Raw genomic sequence first — 20,143 nt, 5'->3', positions numbered from 1 at the left:
TGAAAGGCATCAATATCTCCATGCAATCCATTCCGTTTTCTATTGTTCAGCATACCTATGCCACCTGCTGCCATGCCAGGTCTGAATGCATAAAGAATGCCAAAAACATGGCCAAGTCACTGCTCCTTCAGAATGGTTAAATTCTAGTGTAGAAGCAGTTTTATTTGGGACAGTAAGTACCGGTACTACATTTAGCCTGGTAGTAAGTAAGTCTATAGCCTACTACTAAATTTAGACTGCACGATGAAGCGCTTTAAATGACACATTCGTGTGCTTTCGATCAAGACAAAAATTGCAACAATTGCACTCATGATATAAATCAATCACGAATACTGCCAATGAAAGGAATACGTTTATTTTCTTTAAAAAAAAATCCTGTGATGGTAGTCGTGATAACAGTAGATATCGGCTCCAGTTTGGGCCAAATAAATGCATATGACCCAATCAACAGCTTCCATGTGTGACTAACAACTGAGGTGTGTGACTGTCAAAACAGATGATGTCTTATCACCAACTCATTGATAATTACAGCCAATTACGAGCCATAGTTTGCTTCATCAAAAGCTTTACGCGCCCTCTTGAGCTCTTCGTTCATAGTCAGAAGATCCTTCACTCTGGCAAACTTTCTTGGATCCTTACGAATAAGAAACACGATGTCTTCAACCTGGACACGGCCTTGGCGTCCGATAGACATGGCTTTGTGCGTCATTTCAGTGATGAATTCGATCACAAGGTCCTCGAGAATATCCACCGATTCGGTATACGGATTCTGATCATCTCCAAACCCATACATCATGCACCGGAGCTCTTTCGAAAACAGCCTTTTTCTTTTTCCGTGCCCTGAGTCAACGCCGTTGCCCGAATCGTCGAACTCTTCATCAAAAGCAGGGTCATCCTCCTCTTCCGCCATTCTAGATGCAAGTAACCTGAAGTCTGTAGTTACCTTCTGGTTAGCAAAACCAAAGTTAGATATTCAGTGGGTGATGCAGACCTCAGATAATAGAGTAAGTATGTAATCTTACTTACATGAACGGCTCGTGATAGCAAATAATTACACACCGCACATCCCACAACAGCACAAACAAGAAGCCTGGAGATTCAACGTCATGTCCTGCAATTCTTCTGTAGGTTGGCACAGGACTGTGCTTTAAGGGGCGTGGAATATGTGCACGTCGCCACCTACAGTATTGGAGTGCGGATATGACAAGCAGCTGGCGAAAGGTAAGGACACCCAGCGCTCTTTCAGTGTTGAATAAATAAAAAAAAAACATATTGCGATATTGCATATTGTTTTTTTTCTTTTTTGCAAGCTAATACATCTTGCCATTGGGTTTTACAATTGTATACCCTTCCCAGCGTCAAGAGAGTGGCGTGAAATTCCTTATTTCCCAGGCTACAGTTCATGTGATGGCTTGGTAGCTAGCACGCTATCTAGCTACTTCACATAACACGTCGCAGAAGTGCGGTCAAGAGTGCTCCCTTGTTTCGCCATTGGATGTTCACTCCAATTCGATTTTCTTTGTTTAGTGAATGGGGCGGTTAGCAATTTTACTGATTTACTGACTAAGACAATGTTTCGATAACACATGGTCACGTTATTTGTTTGACAACATAATTTACTCTCGGTGTATCTGAACAGGGCAACCTGCCAGTTGGTAAATCTACGTTAACCTGGTTAGCAGTTACGGGGCGGGATGGTGGTCATTAATGGTTCTTTAAAAGTTATTTTAAAGCAATTTAATCACTTTAAATGTTAGTGTTATGTTCACTTTTCGTCTTGGTGTTACAAGTGCACACTAACAGTGGCTAAGCATGGTTTGATTTCATAGTTGTCAACAAGTTTATTTGAATCAACCATCGATGTCAGTATTATCATAGCTATTAAACAACACATCACTCTCGGAAATAACTTTATGGACCACATATACACTACCATGAAACACATTTCCCTGTTTATATTTAGTAGTTGGCTGTGTGAAACGGATGTAAACACATGACCCAGTACACATAGCTAATATCACAATGATTGCGCAACTCAAGGAGACCACCTTATCACACAGTTACACAGTTATCTCTGACTAAATTCTGAAATACTGCCGATCGTGTTGACGTGGCAGTCCTCTTTCCAGGTGTGATCACGGTGGAGGACCCAAGGACTGAAGGCTATGATACCCGTCGAGTGAAGCCCTCTTCCAAGAGAGGGCTGACTGGAGTGCCATCATGGTGATCCCGGTACAATTCCTCTGCCGTGCGCTCCGCACCGTGGGATTAGTGCTTTTCTATTATGTCTTCTCCATTGGAATCACGTTCTACAACAAATGGCTCATGAAGGTAGGCCTATGGCTTGGCATATTTATGTGTGCGGTCAAGATACATGCTAGGTACATATGTCTTACTAAAAATGATTGCGGAACAATTGACCAAGACTCAAGGCCACACATTTAATTTATCCAGCTCTGGTAAGATGTTCTCTCTCAACCTGCTGTTCATTGTACTTCAAACTCTTCTTGCTTCTCAGGGCTTCCATTTTCCCCTCTTCATGACTCTGGTGCACCTGACCATAATATTTTGTCTCTCTGCCTTCACTCGTTATGCCTTGCAATGTTGCTCTGGTAAACAAAGGGTTATGCTTGGCTGGTCAGACTACATCTACAAAGTGGCACCAACTGGTAAGGCTGCATGTACACTCACTTATTCAGGTGCACTTGATTGAGGAAAAAAAAGTTAAACTAGTACTGAAACACAGAGGAAAAATTAAAAGAACCATGGTAACAGGGTAACAGAATAGTTGTGCCACAGTGTTTTATCATTCTCTGGATCTGGCTGTTTGAATGGCAACCAAAGTCCAGATACCGTTTACCTATTTTGACAGTCTTGTTTGAAGGGCTCGAAAAGCCTTATCAGTGATTGCTTTAGTTCATGAAGTGCGGGGTAGAACATGAACCAAGTCTTAAATCGCTGTCCTAAGTGATCCATGTACAGTATCTAAACCTAGAACCTGGCTTATTCTGGCAGCGTTAGAAGTGAATGTTTAAAGTCTGTTGTCTCTTTATGCCCACTGAGTAAACGATTATGGTAAAACATTCTCCTCAAGTATTCTGCCTATACATTCTCAGCACTTTTTTGCATAAATGATAGCCTCACATAATGCTGACGGGAATGATAAATAAATGTGGCTCATGCATCAGTTTATGTCTGTTTAATGACTGGCTGAAGCTCTTTGTCTGGTGTAAGCACTTGGCAAACACTAACAGTTGTTTACACTTTCTGCTCTTTTCTGTTGTAGCTCTGGCAACTGTGCTGGACATTGGGTTATCTAACTGGAGCTTTCTCTTCATCACCATCAGTTTGTAAGTAAGCGAGACAGTTTGTGTGTGTGTGTGTGTTTTGAGGTGGAGAAATCAGGAAAGAAAAAAGAAGTATTTTCAGGTCCACATTTCCAGAGACCCATTTTTTTTTTTTTATGGTTTTGACTGTGAATCTGAAAATAGCTTCATATCTGTTTATTTCATTCTAGTTTGCTGAACAGTCTAGGTCAGATGTAATATGTTTTGTTTCGTGTTGCCATCATCCTCAGGTACACCATGACCAAGTCTTCCGCTGTCCTCTTCATCTTGCTGTTCTCGCTTGTCTTTAAGCTTGAGGAGTCGGTAAGTGGTCTCACTTTGTTGACAGCTGTATTTGTGGCTTATTAACAGTAACATTTATATTTGATGATTACATTTAATTAATTCATGCTGTTAGAAAAACTGGAACGTCTTACTAATTGTCCAGAAGTGAACGTCCTACTCAAATGTAATATGTTACAGCAATATTTTCTGTGAAACACGAAGAACATCAAGAAGTCGTGAATGAAAAGCTGATGATTTATTTATTTTGAATTTTATTCCACCCCTCTATCTGTCAGAATCCATTCCTCATCGTGGTCGTACTGCTGATCTCCGGTGGTCTGTTCATGTTCACGTATGAATCGACCCAGTTCAACCTGGAAGGGTTTGTCATGGTTCTGCTCGCCTCCTTCATCGGCGGTATCCGCTGGACCCTCACGCAGGTCCTCATGCAGAAAGCAGAACTGGGTCAGTATCCGGGTGTGTGTGTGTGTATGAGATGTGGGAATTAATGGCAACACGGGATATTTGGGGATGAGGTGGTTAACAGATAGCAGTGATAGATGTTGTTAAAATTGGCCTGGATTAATATGTTTAACATTGAGACATTTTGCTGATGCTCTTTTGTTGACAGGTCTCCAAAACCCGATTGACACCATGTACCACCTACAGCCTCTTATGTTCCTGGGGCTCTTCCCTCTCTTTCTCTACAATGAAGGTTCGTTCTGGGTCCTGTTTTTACTCTTTCTGAAAAACTGCCTGTTTATTTCTCTTGTTTTAATTTACATGGTCACTTGGCAGTTAGAAATACATGCATATTTTACCACAGATACTATACATTGGTGTATTTGACGCCTATGACCCTATCAATGTTACTTGCATGAAGGCACCATCATTTATATGATCACCATCAGACCTAGTCATTTTGCTCAAACAATATTTCCATTTTAGAGTACTATTGTTTATCGTTCTCCCTCGCTGGTCATTAAATCAGCTGTGTTGGGTTTTTTGTCTGCACTAAGGGTTGAGCCTGTGTACCTCGGAGAAGCTGTTCCGTGTGAGTGAGCTGGCCCCTCTGTTGTACTCCCTGTCCACCCTGGCTCTGGGAGGCGCCCTGGCATTCGGACTGGGATTCTCAGAGTTCCTGCTGGTCTCTCGGACGTCCAGCCTCACTCTCTCCATTGCTGGGATATTCAAGGCAAGTCTGTGATCCTTGACCCGCAGTCTTTTTCTCACGAAGCATGCACCCTATTGTGGAAGCTATTCCACAGTTCAGGATAAGGGACTTACCCAAATAAGTGCAAAGGGCAAACTCTCCGAAATCTTTGTGAAACAGCCAGATGGTTTAATTGATTTGAAGGATGTGATGCAGAACAAATACCCACAGGGCTGAGGAGGACCACCTTTAGTTTAGATACGCCAGCTCACCGCCCAATTAACGGCCATCAGGCATTTTATTGGTTATAACAGATGGTCCGCTCCTGTTCTGTTCTCTTACGCTCTTTCTCATTCCCTCCCTTTCTCCACCGTGTAGGAAGTGTGCACGCTGTTGCTGGCGGCTGAGTTCCTTGGAGACAAAATGACGCTGCTCAACTGGCTAGGCTTCATCGTGTGTCTGTTGGGCATCTCTCTGCATGTCGGCCTTAAGACTTACTACTCCAAAGGTAGCATTATCTTGGACTTCCATCTGATTTCACAACAGGAAATGCCTGTTACAAGAGTAACCCCACAAACTAGTTCCGAGACAACAATGGTGACCTTTGCTTCTAGAAAATGAAGAATGCAACAGTAGCACACCACACCATTTTCTGGTAGAAACCAGAAGATGCTACCTCTTAGTTTATTTGTACAAATTAGTTCAGTTTAAGACAATTTTGCTGACCTTCATGTTTTTAATATACGTCCATTTATATATTTTTAAGGGAAGGCACATTTGGTGAGGCAGCTGCCCTGCAAAGAAGGCCCTGACATCGAGCTTCCTCTCCTGCACCGGGAGGAGGAAGAGGAGATGTACGATGAAGACGAGGAGCAGGAGATACTGCACTGAGTGGGTTCTGCTCAGTTGGTCGCTCGGTCTGCATGTCGGAGTCCACGTAAAATCTCCACAATGGAGGAGGAAATGCGGGATGTCTCTCATCCCAGGAATGGTCACATTGACCTCAGAGACTCAACCACAGTACTGTACCTCATCAAAGATGGCTCGTTCTGTAAGAACAAGCAAACAAACTGAAAGCTATGGACCCAGAAGAATCATGGGATCTTCACAGAACATCTGTTGTTTCTCAGCAATGAAATGAAACACGAGGAGAATTAACCGCATGTTAGTGACATGACAGTTGTGACATGATGGTTGTTTGCCAATGGGAAGGTTGGGGGGGGGGGTTGGGGTGGGGTGGTTCACTTCACCCAATCAAGTAGTCAGGACCAAGTTTCATGTGGCCTTATTTCATGATGGTTTACTAGACTAACCAATGGTATTTTAATGTTGATTTATGAACAGCTGAATGTCAGTATGTGCTAAAGCAATTTCCAAACCATTAACTTAATTGAAGAACAACAACCAAAAAAGCCTTTGATTCATTTGTTCATGCTGGATTCTATAAATGGACTGTTTGTATTTACGGACTCCTCCATACACCACACTACACCGTCTATCTCAGTTCTGTGCGTCTGCAGGCATAAACCACACCATTGATATGGTCCTCTCTTCTCGCAATTAGATTTCCTGCCTCAGAGAGAGGAAGTCTTGTACCTTACCCTGTGGAGAGACGCAATTAGATTTCCCAATTAGGCGGTTTGCTTTCATGTGGCAAGCACGGTAGTGAGAAAGCAAAGCAGTGGTTCTAGACGGAGGGGTGTAAGTGGCAGTGCCTTATTAATCTGATTGGATTTATCTAAGTTTGTGTTGGAAATTAACCAGTATACACTGAGGTTGATTCAGAAGGCTGCAATAGAGATACCACAGAGGGGAAAGCAAGACATCAAGGTATTGGAGTGAGGGTATTATCTAAACTGCAACACTGTGTGCTCTCATATCTACAAATTCCAAATGATGCAGTTAAATCATGGCTAAAATAGGAAGTATAAGCCTTATATAAAGCACTCAGTGATTACCAGGCTGGTGAAAACACTTCCACAGACCAGCATTAACCACTAGGTAAGCTGATGTTTGATGGCATACTGGTCTCTTACTGGTTCATCCCAGAGAATCCACAGTCACTGGCCTGGCCCGGCCCTGCTGTTTTTTTTAGTCTGGGAGCAAAGGAGAACAGACACAAACACAGCTGGTCTCCAGTGTTCATGCGTGTTTCTGATTGGCAAATTTGCCAGTGTTAGTGAAAAGTTTGTATGTATTTTAACAATATATGAAGGACTTGCTTAGAGGACTGATAAACCAAATCTAGTGGGTGAAAACCTGTGGAAGCTTCAACTCACAAGTTTAAATATCTGTCTAGATTAGTATTGAAGAAAATCTAAATAAAGCTGTTATACAACACAGACTGGTTGCTAGGCTTGTAATATATAGTCAGTGAGGGCCTTCACAAAACAGACTGAGGAGTGTGGTGTGAGGTCAGAAAAAAATCTGAGCAGTAGCCTACATCTCAATAACAACACTTAAACATGCCATAAAGCGCATTTTAAAAATGCCGTCAATTCTCCGCTTCTACACCCGTCACTGGTAACATTTATGACTGTAGGAGGTGTTTTTGTAAAGGTCAACACGGTACCGTTGTCCTGGTGAGTGCAGTGTCTCACTTTAAGCATTGTATTTCACTTGTACCCTACGATTTCCGAACTCACAAAAGTTAACACGTTTTGAGAAACATCTCACGTAAGGCAAAGACAGAATCAAATTAAATGCGTATTACAGTTTAAATTAATCTGCATTTTTTTTAACTACAAAGGAATCTAAATGGCATGTTGCTCCGGCGTGCGCTTTGTCTTTCAGAGACAAGTCACAACAGTGCACAGAGGGAGAAATCATTTCCCGGGAGAATTTATACCCTTCCCAAAAGTTTCTCCGCCCATTTTCGTGTTGGAAGCCCTGAAGACCCATATCAAATTTCACACCTAGTTCCTCTAGAGACAACAGTTGATAAGGGATCAGCGGACATAGTGAGTTTGGAACCCCTGTTGACACCCAGGTCTTTGGAATGCTCCCTACTTGGCCCGCACCGTGCGAATAACCTGGACGCAGAGACGAAAGGCCGCAGGTACATTCTTATTTGACTCTTGCAGAATTTTGACCCTTTCAAAACTTATTTGTAGGTTGCCTGACAAAAAGTTGCACGCAACATCTGTTCTGGTCATACGTCCACTGAATTTTCATTGAAAGTGTTGGTAGATAGTACGTGTTCATGGGTAGGAATGACGTTTGTTTCTTTTAGCCTACTTGTAATTAGGCGTATATCCTCTTATGAATAATAGAAGATAAGTCACATGACGGTAAACTACATAATTACAAGGTTAGCTTTTTTTCTGTTCACTAGATCATACAGACCAGTAAACGAGTGCACTCACTAAGAGTGAGCATTTCTAATTCCATGACTACTCTGAACAAGACATTTGAATGATTTGGTCTTCTAACGCAAATTGGACTCTGTGAGAACGGTGTTATAGGATGTTGCTTTCGTCATCTCCAAGTAGTGGCTAATATTTTTAGTATGGTGACAGTCGTATGATGCCAGAATCTGGTGGATGTGCAATTTCACATAATTGCAGCAAACCATTGTTGAACTATAAAACTTTTCGTATTGTCTCATTCATTCATTCAAGCGTCTTTGAGTATTTAGAAAAGCGCTATAGAAAATTGAATTATTATTATTATTCATGGAGTGGGTAATTACAATTCTTGACATTGTGGCTCACCTCTTTCATTGATTCGTGTATTCTCTGACTCGCCCACACATTCAGGCATAAAACAGCTGTTAACTAATGTTTGTCTTGTAATTAGCTGAAATTGCCTTCCTAATGACAACTGTTTGGAAAGCTTTTGGAAGGGAAGCTCCTTTTGACCCTGAGCAAATGCATGCTCTATGGAGGGATATTATGTGTCCACGCTGTAATTACATTAGTGTGGTCACATTAAAATGCCACGGTCTGTGCTTCAGATCATGTGCACCCACCCACAGGTTCCCTTGGGAAAACAGGTTGGTGTTTCATAGGACTGTACCAAATGCTGGCCTGGGTGCCCACATAATAGTGTTCAGTAGCATAATTTCTTTGTTGATGCAATAGTATTTTGGTCTGCACTCCTCTGTACTTGCCAGCCACCTATACTATATTTGATGTGCCAACCCGAATTGTGAGCAGTATATTTTCAGACTTTCTGTTTGCCTCTTGCACCTGGTAGTAAGATTACAAGTGACTCTCTGTCAATCTTTTAAGCCATAGTGATGTGTGTCAGACATACCAGAGTATCTGCAGTATGCAGTGGTGGCAGCATCAAGCTTGTCAAATGGGCTCAAATTCTGTGGACAAGCACTGATACACAGTTCTCTAAATTTCAGTTATTTAAAGTGTTTAAGAGGTATGCTCATTGTTCTGCCCTTCAGTAGCCCTGGCATGGTCTCTTTACAGAACTGGGATGGAGTACCTCCTGCTGAAGTCTTTTATGAATATGGTGGACAATTAGCTTTTTTGCCACGAAAGACATCCACGTGTATCCCTTTGAAAAAAGAGTGTGAACTAGAACTGCGGTCTTATAATATAAACTTTTCCAAATACACTTTATTTGGCTAAAAATGGTTCCTTGGCGATGAAAAGGCTCTATGAAAGTTACTGCCGATCTCGAGGCTTTCTCAGTGGGGCCAAAAAAACCTCCCAAACTCTTCAGTTGTTTTGGCTGTCTTTAAAGCACATGTGTCAAACTTAAGGCCCTGGGGCCGGATCAGGCCCGACAAGCTATTTAATCTTGCCCGCCTGCTCCTCAGAATGTTGCAAAAAGTTCCATTGATTTGAATGAGCAACGGTGAAATTTGATTTGGTTTGCCTAATTTTCCCTCAGGATTAATAAAGTATCCACCGTGTTGGTAGCATACGTCAATTTAGGTAGGCGCTTGCCCCACTGTCCGGCCCTCGACTTACACCCATTTTTTTTGTTTCGGCCCTCTGTGTATTTGACACCCCTGCTTTTAACTGTCAATTCATTACTGCAGTTACATACACCTTGCGGTTTCCCACAGGTTTATATGAACTCCAGTCCAGTGTCATCATGCTCAGGCACCGGTCATCTCAGTCACGGCTCCTGCTGCCCCTCCTGTGGACGCTTCTACTGCTGATCGCAGGGGTTCATTCACAAGGTAGAAGTTCACACTCAGTTACCATGGCAGACCTGTATACTGCAGACCATTCTGTTATTAAATGGCTCCTCTCTACACTGCAGATATATACTTTTTTGAGGGTTAGTCTTTATACCGGAAAGCATGCGTCCTTAGATGGTTGGTGTCCTAATAATCAAAAATGGTATTTACTTTGTATTTCTTTGATTTGTTTTTTTCGTGGTGTATTGGTAGTATACGAGGCCTTAAATGCAGTTTTAGGTTAACAGGTTTTGTTGGCATTTATTGAATGTTTTTGTAATATGTGTCTAGCATGTATGTCCTTATCATCTCTCTGCTTTCCTCAGATGCACACACACGCTCACATACACAACCATGTACACACACACACACGCGCACACACACACACACACACACACACACACACACACACACACACACACACACAACCATGTACACACACACACACACACTCAGCTTTATCATTGTTTGGCTGGATGAATTACAAAATTGAGGCAGATCAGCAAAGGCATGTGTGCCACAAACACACATATGCACACCTGAATACCTACACACACAGGCACACATACGTACAGTACAGTATATAGTTTATTCTTGTTTCTTCTCATGTAAAAACTATGACGGAAAGAAACATGCATACTCAAGTTTAAATATGCATGATAAAAAAGTTTTTGATTATACCAAGAATATGCCAAGCATAAATATTATTCCAAAATTACACTCTGTATGGGTGGCTTTGGAATGTCCATTTGGAATGTTTATGCTTCATCATTTTGGTGCAAGTGTCAGGGTTTTGGCTCACCAATTGTCCGCCATTGTTGTTGTTTGTGGGTGTGCAGAAGCCGGCAGGCGCCGGTTGGCCACTGATCTTCTGCCACCACTCCAGAGGCTGGGGTGCTTGAGCGTTGCTATGGACACAGCATTAACCCTCAAAAGCCCCCCCGCCCGCGCACACACACACTGTCTAAATTAGGGCAGGACTTGAAAGACTACACTTGAGTCAAGACAAAGATGCCTTCACTCTCCACCAGTAGTCAACATCCTGCTCCTTCCCCTTCGCTCTCTACCTCCCCTTCGTCCCCTTCCTTGGGCCTTGACGTCACCCCCACAGGCGGTGCCTTAAATCTAACATTCAACCCCTCCTGTCACTATAACCCCTGAGCACCACAGCCACCCCACTTCAGGGCCCCCGTCAAAAACGGATGTCCTGTGGCCGTGCCTGTGCCCCCTCATAACCCCGGGGGGGACAGCATAAGGCTCGCTTTGAGCCGCGCGCGACAGCTGGAGGGAAGAGGAGGCAGCGAACAGGGTAGGCATGAAAAGGGAGATTGTTCGAGAATGCCGTGTGGAAACTATGCAGATCATCCGCGGACAAGGGAAGGGTTGAGCGAGAGAATGGAGAGACGAGGGAACAGAGAGCAGGGGGAGACGCGCCGGGGTGGCAAAACCAGAGGCTTGAGATGTTTTACAACTTCTGGAAGGATGGAGGGTGGGAGGGGGTGGGGGGGGGGGGGGTGGTGTGCTTCGAGATATTCTTGGTGGATAGCTTTGATCTCCAAGACAAGCCTGCTGCTCGCCCCCCCCACACCCCCACCCCAACCCTCCACTTGGCCCCAGCACACTGCTGCACAGCCTGACCCTGCTTTCTATGGATCTCCCTGTCAGTTTATTATCATCTACCACAAGTCCCAGGGTATAGACACACCACCCATTCACTCATGCCACCAGAGCTCCTGCCTTGCTGGCCTAGTTAAGCTCTTGTATGCTGTGTCTCGACTGATTCTAGTGGAGAATGGCAGACCGCAGCCAATCCAAATGTGATTCATATCAGAATTGTAGTTAGGTTGTAAAAAAAAACATTACACATTAGCTCCCATTTTTGTGTGTATATTGTATGTTTTTATTTGTGCATGTATGCAAGTGCTGTTTGTCTTTATTGTCTGCATGAGTTATGTCTGTGTGGTGTAAAGTTATTAATGTCTAAATCAGTTGATGCTAGACATGCCTCTCTCCTCCTTTCTTGTCCTAATCAGAGCCACATGAAGGTCATTACAGTAGTGGTTTTGTTGGAAAGCTGTATCTAACAACCACAAACCCATTGACCCACAATCTTTGTAAGAAATCGAACCGCAAAGACATTTGCGAGTCATTTATCATGTACTCAAGACATTTGTGTACCCAGACACAAGATGCGCACACACTCACAGACACTCTCTCCCTTTCTCTCTCTCCCTCTCTCTCTCACCCTCTCTCTCTCTCTCTCACACACACACACACTCACACACACACACACACACACACACATATGCACACAGACTCACAATTGTGCACAGCACTGTCTATACCTGTCTATATTGAGTGTGTGTGTGTGTGTGTGTGTGTGTGTGTGTTACACAGGCCGGCTAAAACTAACAGTGCTATCTGAGGACCGACTGCAGATGAAGTGGAAAGAGGCAGACGGACCCGTTCAGGGCTACAAGGTCAGAGTGCGTCCCATTTCAGGTGAGATATATTCATATTTCCCTCAGCCCTCTGGCTTAGCTGGGTTTAGCAGATTTTCATGACGAATTATGGCATGTGGGAAAACAATGACCTTTGATTCGTCTTTACACCTCGGTTAAATGGGTCAGTTGTTGATTGACAGCTCGTTGGAAATGTGAACACCTTCATGATCAGTCAGTTATGGGAGAAGGTCAGTAGGTCATTCATGGAATGTTTATGGAATAATGGAATAAGTGGCTAAGCTAGACCACTCATGCAACGCCTTCTCATGGCTCTTGGTCAGTCTCTTACAAGTTTAAGAGCGTTTTGAGGACCATTTTAGAGCACACAATCAGATTTGAGACCACCTTAGCCTACACCTTGGCCATATTATGGTATATTTTCTTACCTGAAAGGGGACTTTTGCTGTTTGACAGGCATGGACTGGCTTTGCATGGCCTTTGAACCTTCTAATCTGCTGAGATCATTCCAGCAGTCGTATTGGTTATATTCGTGCATGGCAGACTTCTCTAGGTGGTAAGGGATGTTTCCCTCAGCATTACCTCAACGAGAATGCTTTTCCTCCAAACCGTCATGGCCCCCTTTCCAATCACTCAGAGAGTTATTTATGCTGGAGGGCTGGCCTGGCCTGCGGCTGTATCGTCTCATGACCCCAGTGACCACTCCTGAACACCTGATCTTGGAGATGGTGTGAAATATGTGCAGGCAGTGAGGCTGTTGGAGGGCTTTTGTTGATATGTTCATTTTCACAATCCTTTAATGCCTGCCAAGAAAGTACACGTTTCTTTTACTCATTGTGTTTGTCTTAAACTTTGGAGAAGTGGGAACACAATGTCAATTAAGCACTGGACAACGCCAGATGGTGATTCTTATGCTGGAGTCTTTGGTGAAAAAAAATGCTGCCTATGTGATCATTGATCATTGATAATTGTTCTCGCTCTCAGAAGTCTTTTGCCTTTAACGGATGACCATGATAAGAAATCAACATGTCACCCCATTTGCAATTATCTGCAACCACCTGTGACTACAACCTGTTCACAATTCCACACAGTAACAGGAATATAGGAAACGTAAAACCTGAAAAATGTCTCAGGTGCGTTAAGCTGCTGTGGTGCATTCTTTTTGCATAGTGTCAGACTTTTGTCTGCAAGCAAGGGGGGCTGAAGGGTGTTGCAGACTAACCTAAATGGAATGGGGGAGTGATAGGCATCTAGCCAGAATGCTGCCCCCTCCCCCTCCCCCTCCCCCTCACCATACACTCCCTGTTATCTCTTTTATTCAGGTCTTATTATTGTCCACAGAACCCCTTCTCTCTGCCTCTTTGTCTTTCTCTGTCTTTCCTTCTTTCTCTCTCTTTTTTGTTTCTCATACTCTCTCTGCCTTTTTTCTCTTACTCGTCCTCTCTTCATGTCTCTTTGTTTCTACCTTCTTTCTCTATGCCTATTTCCCCCCTGTTCTCCCTTCTTCTTTGCCTCCTTGTTTCACATTGTCAACCCTCGTGTCTCTTATCTTCTTCTCCTCATCTCTCTCTCTCCCAATCTCTCAATTTTTTTGCTCAGTTCAGACAGGCCTGCAGGGGAACTGTTGGGAAACTGCACACAGAAAAACAAACACGAGCCAGGTCTTCCCTGCAGGTCTTGGGAGGGGAAGCAAGATAAGGGGGGAAGGGAGAGACGTACCTGTGGTTTGCTGGAGTGATTTGGAAGAAGGCGTTTGAAAGGAGGGTGGATGGCAACTCACAGGGGGCTGACAGTAATTGAGTAACTACTTTTAATGAGTTTTCATTGGCCTTGTTTTGGTGTGTGAACTGCGAACTCAATTTCAATTTCATTTTCTTCATTTATATAGAGACTTCAACAGTTGACTTTGAGCAAAACATCACCAGAAATTCAGCCAGTCATTTGTGTTCCAGTGTTACTACGGCCGTTATGTAAAAAGCACACTCAGAGGGTGCCATGACACCCAGCTTCTGTACTCTACCCTTTGTGATGCATGCTTGAACCCCTGGGCTGCATATGTACACTCCCCTGTGCTTTGTTTCTCTGTGCGCTAAAGTATGCTCTCTCCACTCTCCTGTTAAGACTGCTTGGAAGGAGGATATGGGTAACAATTGATAATGAGCCAGCATCTGCAACATTAATATCTAAAGAAAGCAATGTGTTTTGTCTGTGTGTTACCCTCTTGCGTGTGCAGATGATCCACAGCCGGAGCTGATGCTGACCACCACCAAGGGCCGGGCCACAGTTGCGGGGCTGGACTCCACGCAGGAGTACCTCCTGCAGGTCCTCTTGCTCAACGGCACCATGGAGAAACTGGTGGCCAAGAGACGCTTCACCAGTAAGGCACAAGGCATTGTGGGATGGGGGGGGGACGTGATGAGGAAAGTTGCTAGAGAAAATGCTTTGTTGCTGGATAAAAGGCAGATTTCATCAGCGGTTGCGACACTGAATACCAATAAGGATGAAAATGGGAACCCGGGACAGAAAAGAGATAGATAGAAGAATCACTAGCAGAACCGAAGCGAAAGACCAAACAAGGACCATCATTCTGAGTCAGCAACTCTCATGATCTTTCCCAAGTTGGATAAATCAGATAAGAGTATTCACAATGTTCCACACCACAGTCAGACGAATGTTCTCAGATTCTTTTTTTTTTTGGGAGGGATATGCTTGAAAAGTCAAAAAATCTTTGGAATGCTTACATTTCCGAAGCTTTTCATACTGTGTCAGTGAGGAGCTGAGAGATGGGATCCCCCAGCCGAGATAAGAGCAGTGACGAGCTGGAGTTTGAGCTGAAGTCAGCATTCAGAGTAGTCGAGGGACTCACAAAAATGGCACTATTGTTTTGGGGAATTTAAATGGTCAGCTATGGCATTTTGTGTGTGTGTGTGTGTACGTATGTATGTTAGTGTGTGAGTGTGTGTGTGTGTGTGTCTGCTATCTGTCGGTTCTCTGCTCACCATTCTCTAGTTTTAAAAAGACCTGGTTAACAATTGTTCACTGAAAGGTGTTGGCTTAGACCTGCTCACTTTCCCCCCGTGGGCCCAGGTCTAATTGGCTCCGTGGAAAAGGTGGATTCCTGAGGAATGACAGGCTGGGGCTTAGTCAAGAAGGGAAACACTGGAATGGGCCTTGTGTCATTACAAGACCAGACGAATGTTCCAGACTTGTCAAAAAATGCACAACAGTCCGTTCAGTATGTCACGGTCATAACCTCCTTTTCAAGCGAGTGTAGCGGTTCGTCTTAGTCTCAGTTTTTGGTAAGTTAGTTCCTCAAGCGTCTCTGTTCAGTAGATTAAAAAAAATCATCTTTTGAAACAACCCTCTGACGATGAGCATATCTTTCTTACACACATTTTTTTTTTTTAAGTTTTAAAATAATGCAGATATTGTTGTTCAGAAGTGTCTCCCTTGAGGTTTGAGCTGCGAGTAGGTTACTGTGACAAACCGTATGTGTCTGAACATGCCGTGCCTGCTGCCGGGCCTGCTGCCGGGCCGGAAGAGCATCTGTGGCTTGAAGGATATTTCCATTGTTCCAGTCAGAGGACGGACTGTGTCGGTGCCTGCAGCACTGATGGAGAGTTCACGCTTTTCTTGAATTTCAGTTCCAGTTCAGAATCCAGTTTTGTCTGCCTTTCCTTTGATTCAATTAGTCGGTCATGTATTTTTCTTGTCCTTTGATTCAATTAGTCGGTCATGTATTTGGTCATGTATTTTTCTTGTCCTTTGATTCAATTAGTCGGTCATGGATTTTTCTTGTCCTTTGATTCAATTAGTCGGTCATGGATTTTTCTTGTCCTTTGATTCCATTAGTCGGTCATGTATTTGGTCATGTATTTTTCTTGTCCTTTGATTCAATTAGTCGGTCATGGATTTTTCTTGTCCTTTGATTCAATTAGTCGGTCATGGATTTTTCTTGTCCTTTGATTCCATTAGTCGGTCATGTATTTGGTCATGTATTTTTCTTGTCCTTTGATTCAATTAGTCGGTCATGGATTTTTCTTGTCCTTTGATTCCATTAGTCGGTCATGTATTTGGTCATGTATTTTTCTTGTCCTTTGATTCAATTAGTCGGTCATGTATTTTTCTTGTCCTTTGATTCAATTAGTCGGTCATGTATTTTTCTTGTCCTTTGATTCAATTAGTCGGTCATGTATTTTTCTTGTCCTTTGATTCAATTAGTCGGTCATGTATTTTTTTTTCCTTTGATTAAATAAATCAGTCAATCAATCTTCATTTCTCGTAGCTCCTCCTGTATCTTCTGATTTGCAGAGAACAACATGCGTTGACGTAATTAATACACTCATACTGATTTTCTGAATTTATGAATATTATCACAGCATAACAATGTTGTATGGTGCCCACAATAGGGCTTGGTAAAACTGTAAAACTGTGGCGCAGAGACCATGAAAAGGGTCAAAATCTTCTCAGTTTCCCCAAAAATCATCTGTAATTGTTGCTAATTAATCTCCTTCTACCCCCCCTCTCTCTCTCTCTCTCTCTCTCTCTCTCTCTCTCTCTCTCTCTCTCTTTCTCTTTCAATAATGTTCTCTGTCCCACCCCATCTCAATCCTGTCCCTTTCTTCTGTCTTCTCCTCTCAATCCTCTCGTTTGGGGTCCCCCTCTCTGTCCTCTTCTCTCCAACCTCTCCCCCTCTCTTCTCTTCTCTCCAACCTGTCCCTCTCTCCCCTTCTCCTCTCTTCTCTCCAACCTGTCCCTCTCTCCCCTCTTCTCGCAAACCTCTCCAACCTCTCCTCTCCTCTCTCCAACCTTTCCCTCTCTCTCCTCTTCTCTCCAACCTGTCCCCCTCTCCTATCTTCTCTCCAACCTGTCCCTCTCTCCCCTTCTCCTATCTTCTGTCCAACCTGTCCCTCTCTCCCCTCCATAGTTGACGGGCTGCGGGAGGACGAGCTGCTCCGTAGTGGGAACCGCGAGCAGAAGAAGAAGTCCCTGGCGGCTGGCTCCGGTTCTGGAGAAATGGATGATGTCACTGAGTTGCTGACGGCCCTGCCCACAGTACTCTACCAGGAACCCACCACCTTAGGTGCCTAAACCTCTCTCTCTCTCTCTGTCTCTCTCTCTATCTTTCTGTACCTCTCTATTTCTTTTTGTCTCTCTCTTTGTCTCTATTTGTCTCCCTGTCTCTCTCTATTTCATTCTCTCTCTCTCTGTCACCCTCCATATGTCTCTCTCCCTCTTTCTTTCTTTCTTTCTCTCTCTCTCTTGCCCTTCCCTCCTCTCTCTCTATTTCAAATTCTTCGTGACAGACTCCCCCCCCCCCCCCTCTTTCTGGAAAGCTCTATTCTTATGTGTGCATGAAATGAGAGGAAGCAGGTGGTTGGAGTGCCGCTAAGTGTCTCTTCACCCATTCATAACACCTCTGCTCCACCCACCTCCGCACCACACACACACACACAATAAGAATAAGGCTCCCTCTTTGTTTACTCTCACGGCCTAAATGTTTTTCATTGGGCCATCTGGAACACAATACTTCCATACCAAATTCCATAGCAAAAATACTAAAACACAGATAGTTATTTAACCATCAGTAATATGATTATTAATTATATCACGCCATCCCACTTTACTTAGAATTGCAGTATGCATTACATACCTGTAGCGGACTAAATCTATATGGTCTGCGATCAAAATGTTCAGAGATTGTGTCTATAAAAAGCAAAAACTGCAGCGGACCGTACCGCCATCTCCAAATTTTAATGAGGTATAGTTTTTGTTTTTATAGGAGCTGTCCTGAAAGTGATTCATAAAATTTGTATGTGAGGAGAGGTTGTCAGCACTGTCTTGTAATGCCAAAATGAGTTTGATTTGAAGAGTGGAAGCTTTGCACTTAACAGTGTGACCTGTAACAAGCAGGCAACTCTGGTAAACGGTGCTATTACCTTTTCCGTCTTTAGCTCCGTCTCCAGCTCCCACCACAGCGGGGATCCCCACAGCCACAGAGCCACCCCCTACAGCAGAGGACGAGGCTGAGCTTGAGGCCGTGACTGTGGTTGTCACAGGGAAGACGCCCAGAGAGAGGAAGAAGAAGAAGAAGGACAAGAATCGCTCCAGGGCCGATGACAAGGGTGGCGATCAGGGAACCGATCGGGTCGAACCATCGGAGGAAAGCACCAGCAGAGACAAACCTCGCAAGATCCCCACACTACCCGTCACAGGTAACACACACACACATGCCCTTTGAAACAGAGTCAAGCAGTAGTACCAGGTGTTTAAATGCGTAGTGAATTGAAGTGTGATTCTTTTAAAATAAGACTTCCTGTTCTTTCTGAATGCATTGCCTCACACAGAGGCTGGATGGGGCTTTTTATGAAAGGCTGAAAGGCATGCTGACTGCTGTTGAGCCGGTAATGACTGGCCTGTGAAGTTAGTTCTTGTGGTGAAGTACAGGTCATAATAACTGGCCTGTGTAGTTCTTGTGGTGAAGTACAGGTTATAATGGGGGGGAGGGGGGGGGGGTGCGTGCATTCATAGGCAGTGTAATGACAGAGTCCAAGAATGTGCTCTAAAATGGGCCCCCTCCATGCCTTAAGGGCATACATGAGCTCTCTTTCTCATTTCTTACCACCCACCCACTCACACACACACACACACACACACACACACCTTCCTTTTTCTTCTAAACTCAACAACATGCACAAAAGATAAATAGTGACACACTCTCCCTCTCTCTTTAAGAAACCCTCTGCCTTTCTTCTGCCTTTTTAGATTTTAATGGTTTCATTTTTACTTTTGTCTCTCTTGTTTTAAAGTGTCAGACTATTTCATCATGGAAAGCACTTTGTGCGCTTTATTGAAAAGATGTTTCATCAACAACTGTATTTTATAATAATGTTACTTCTACTAATATTAATGATGAAGATGATAGTGATAATGACATTGATAGTGATGATGATGACGAGTAGGAGGAAGGGGATGATAGTGATGATGATGATGACGATGATGATGAGGAGGAGGATGATAGTGATGATGATGATGATGATACCTTCAGTGGGGACCACAAGCGGGGCCTTCGTGTGTGACCCGGCGACGCCGGCGGACCTGGTGCTGCTGGTGGACGGCTCCTGGAGCATTGGCCGCACCAATTTCAGACGCGTGAGGGACTTCCTGGAGGGCGTGGTCTCCCCCTTCCACATTGGCAGGGACAAGGTGCAGATAGGTGAGGAGGAAAAAATGACAAGCTTACATATGGCAGCAACATTGGACTCACTCTTCGCTTGTTAGTCATATACACAGTACTGGGCCAAGTTTAAGGCTCCTTTGGTGATGATGAGTGGGTTTTGACCTATCAATTAACAACATTCAAAGTGTAGCAAACCAAAAATACGTAAACCAATTTCACTACTTTCGGAAACATTTTCCTTTTTGAAAATCTTAATACGATATTTTCTGTAGGCGTCACATGACAAGACACACGTGACGTCATAGTAGCCGTATGCAGCCTGGTTACACCTACTGAGTCACAGAAAGACTTACTTAGTGGCAGCTTTCAGCTTGAATGGTGCAAATCTAATCAACAGGTCTAATCTATATGTAACAACTCGTCATCACACAGTTATGTGTACGGTTCGAGTAACCACGCATTCATTGAAATTTTAGTGAAAGCCGTGTGGAGTGGAAGGTGAAAAGAGTATAATATAAAGGCGATTACTTTAAAGCCTGTTTTACAGCGCAAGTGATTCAGGAACATTTCACACATTCAATGACAATGCCG

The 20,143-nt window shown here is 43.7% G+C and overlaps 3 protein-coding genes across 5 annotated transcripts in view; 2 read left to right on the top strand and 1 right to left on the bottom strand.

Moving 5' to 3' along the window:
* Window positions 1-141: 141 nt before the first annotated feature.
* Window positions 142-1,098, bottom strand: taf13 (TATA-box binding protein associated factor 13). Of its 2 annotated transcripts, none has more exons than XM_080854277.1 (2): window positions 1,027-1,098; window positions 142-946 (listed from the first exon to the last, which is right to left on the bottom strand). In XM_080854277.1, the coding sequence occupies exon 2, from the start codon at window positions 908-910 to the stop codon at window positions 536-538; it is 375 nt and encodes a 124-aa protein (XP_080710403.1). In that variant the 5' UTR covers window positions 911-946; window positions 1,027-1,098; the 3' UTR covers window positions 142-535. The 2 variants fall into 2 exon arrangements, with proteins under 2 accessions (XP_080710403.1, XP_080710404.1); XM_080854278.1 differs by having other exon boundaries at window positions 142-943; window positions 1,027-1,090.
* A 106-nt stretch (window positions 1,099-1,204) lies between these two features.
* On the top strand, window positions 1,205-5,956 carry LOC308376955 (solute carrier family 35 member C2-like). 2 transcript variants are annotated; one of them, XM_080853465.1, is made up of 10 exons: window positions 1,205-1,221; window positions 2,130-2,331; window positions 2,519-2,669; window positions 3,287-3,350; window positions 3,578-3,650; window positions 3,908-4,076; window positions 4,243-4,326; window positions 4,631-4,806; window positions 5,143-5,272; window positions 5,531-5,956. In XM_080853465.1, the coding sequence occupies exons 2-10, from the start codon at window positions 2,221-2,223 to the stop codon at window positions 5,653-5,655; spliced, it is 1,083 nt and encodes a 360-aa protein (XP_080709591.1). In that variant the 5' UTR covers window positions 1,205-1,221; window positions 2,130-2,220; the 3' UTR covers window positions 5,656-5,956. The 2 variants fall into 2 exon arrangements, with proteins under 2 accessions (XP_080709591.1, XP_080709592.1); XM_080853466.1 differs by lacking the exon at window positions 1,205-1,221 and adding an exon at window positions 1,466-1,538.
* A 1,758-nt stretch (window positions 5,957-7,714) lies between these two features.
* LOC308377860 (collagen alpha-1(XX) chain-like) overlaps window positions 7,715-20,143 on the top strand; it is a 30,180-nt gene continuing 17,751 nt past the window's right edge. The window contains exons 1-7 of the mRNA XM_080854622.1: window positions 7,715-7,822; window positions 9,794-9,910; window positions 12,308-12,412; window positions 14,606-14,749; window positions 17,300-17,455; window positions 18,327-18,587; window positions 19,421-19,588. Of these exons, the coding sequence (XP_080710748.1) occupies window positions 9,823-9,910; window positions 12,308-12,412; window positions 14,606-14,749; window positions 17,300-17,455; window positions 18,327-18,587; window positions 19,421-19,588 (922 nt within the window). The 5' untranslated portion in view covers window positions 7,715-7,822; window positions 9,794-9,822. The remainder of the gene's footprint in view (window positions 7,823-9,793; window positions 9,911-12,307; window positions 12,413-14,605; window positions 14,750-17,299; window positions 17,456-18,326; window positions 18,588-19,420; window positions 19,589-20,143) is intronic.

The sequence above is a fragment of the Sprattus sprattus genome, assembly GCF_963457725.1.
Source record: "Sprattus sprattus genome assembly, chromosome: 16".
Lineage (NCBI taxonomy): Eukaryota > Metazoa > Chordata > Actinopteri > Clupeiformes > Clupeidae > Sprattus > Sprattus sprattus.
Note: the sequence above shows the minus strand (reverse complement) of the source record. Positions and strands in the feature narration are given on the sequence as shown.

Bases quoted from the DNA above. Each gene is read 5' to 3' on its own strand.
- taf13 (XM_080854277.1), bottom strand. From the start codon at position 910: ATGGCGGAAGAGGAGGATGACCCTGCTTTTGATGAAGAGTTCGACGAT.
- LOC308376955 (XM_080853465.1), top strand. From the start codon at position 2,221: ATGGTGATCCCGGTACAATTCCTCTGCCGTGCGCTCCGCACCGTGGGA. The intron at 2,670-3,286 runs GTAAGGCTGCAT...TTTCTGTTGTAG, and splicing joins CTACAAAGTGGCACCAACTG to CTCTGGCAACTGTGCTGGAC. The intron at 4,077-4,242 runs GTCAGTATCCGG...TTTTGTTGACAG, and splicing joins CATGCAGAAAGCAGAACTGG to GTCTCCAAAACCCGATTGAC.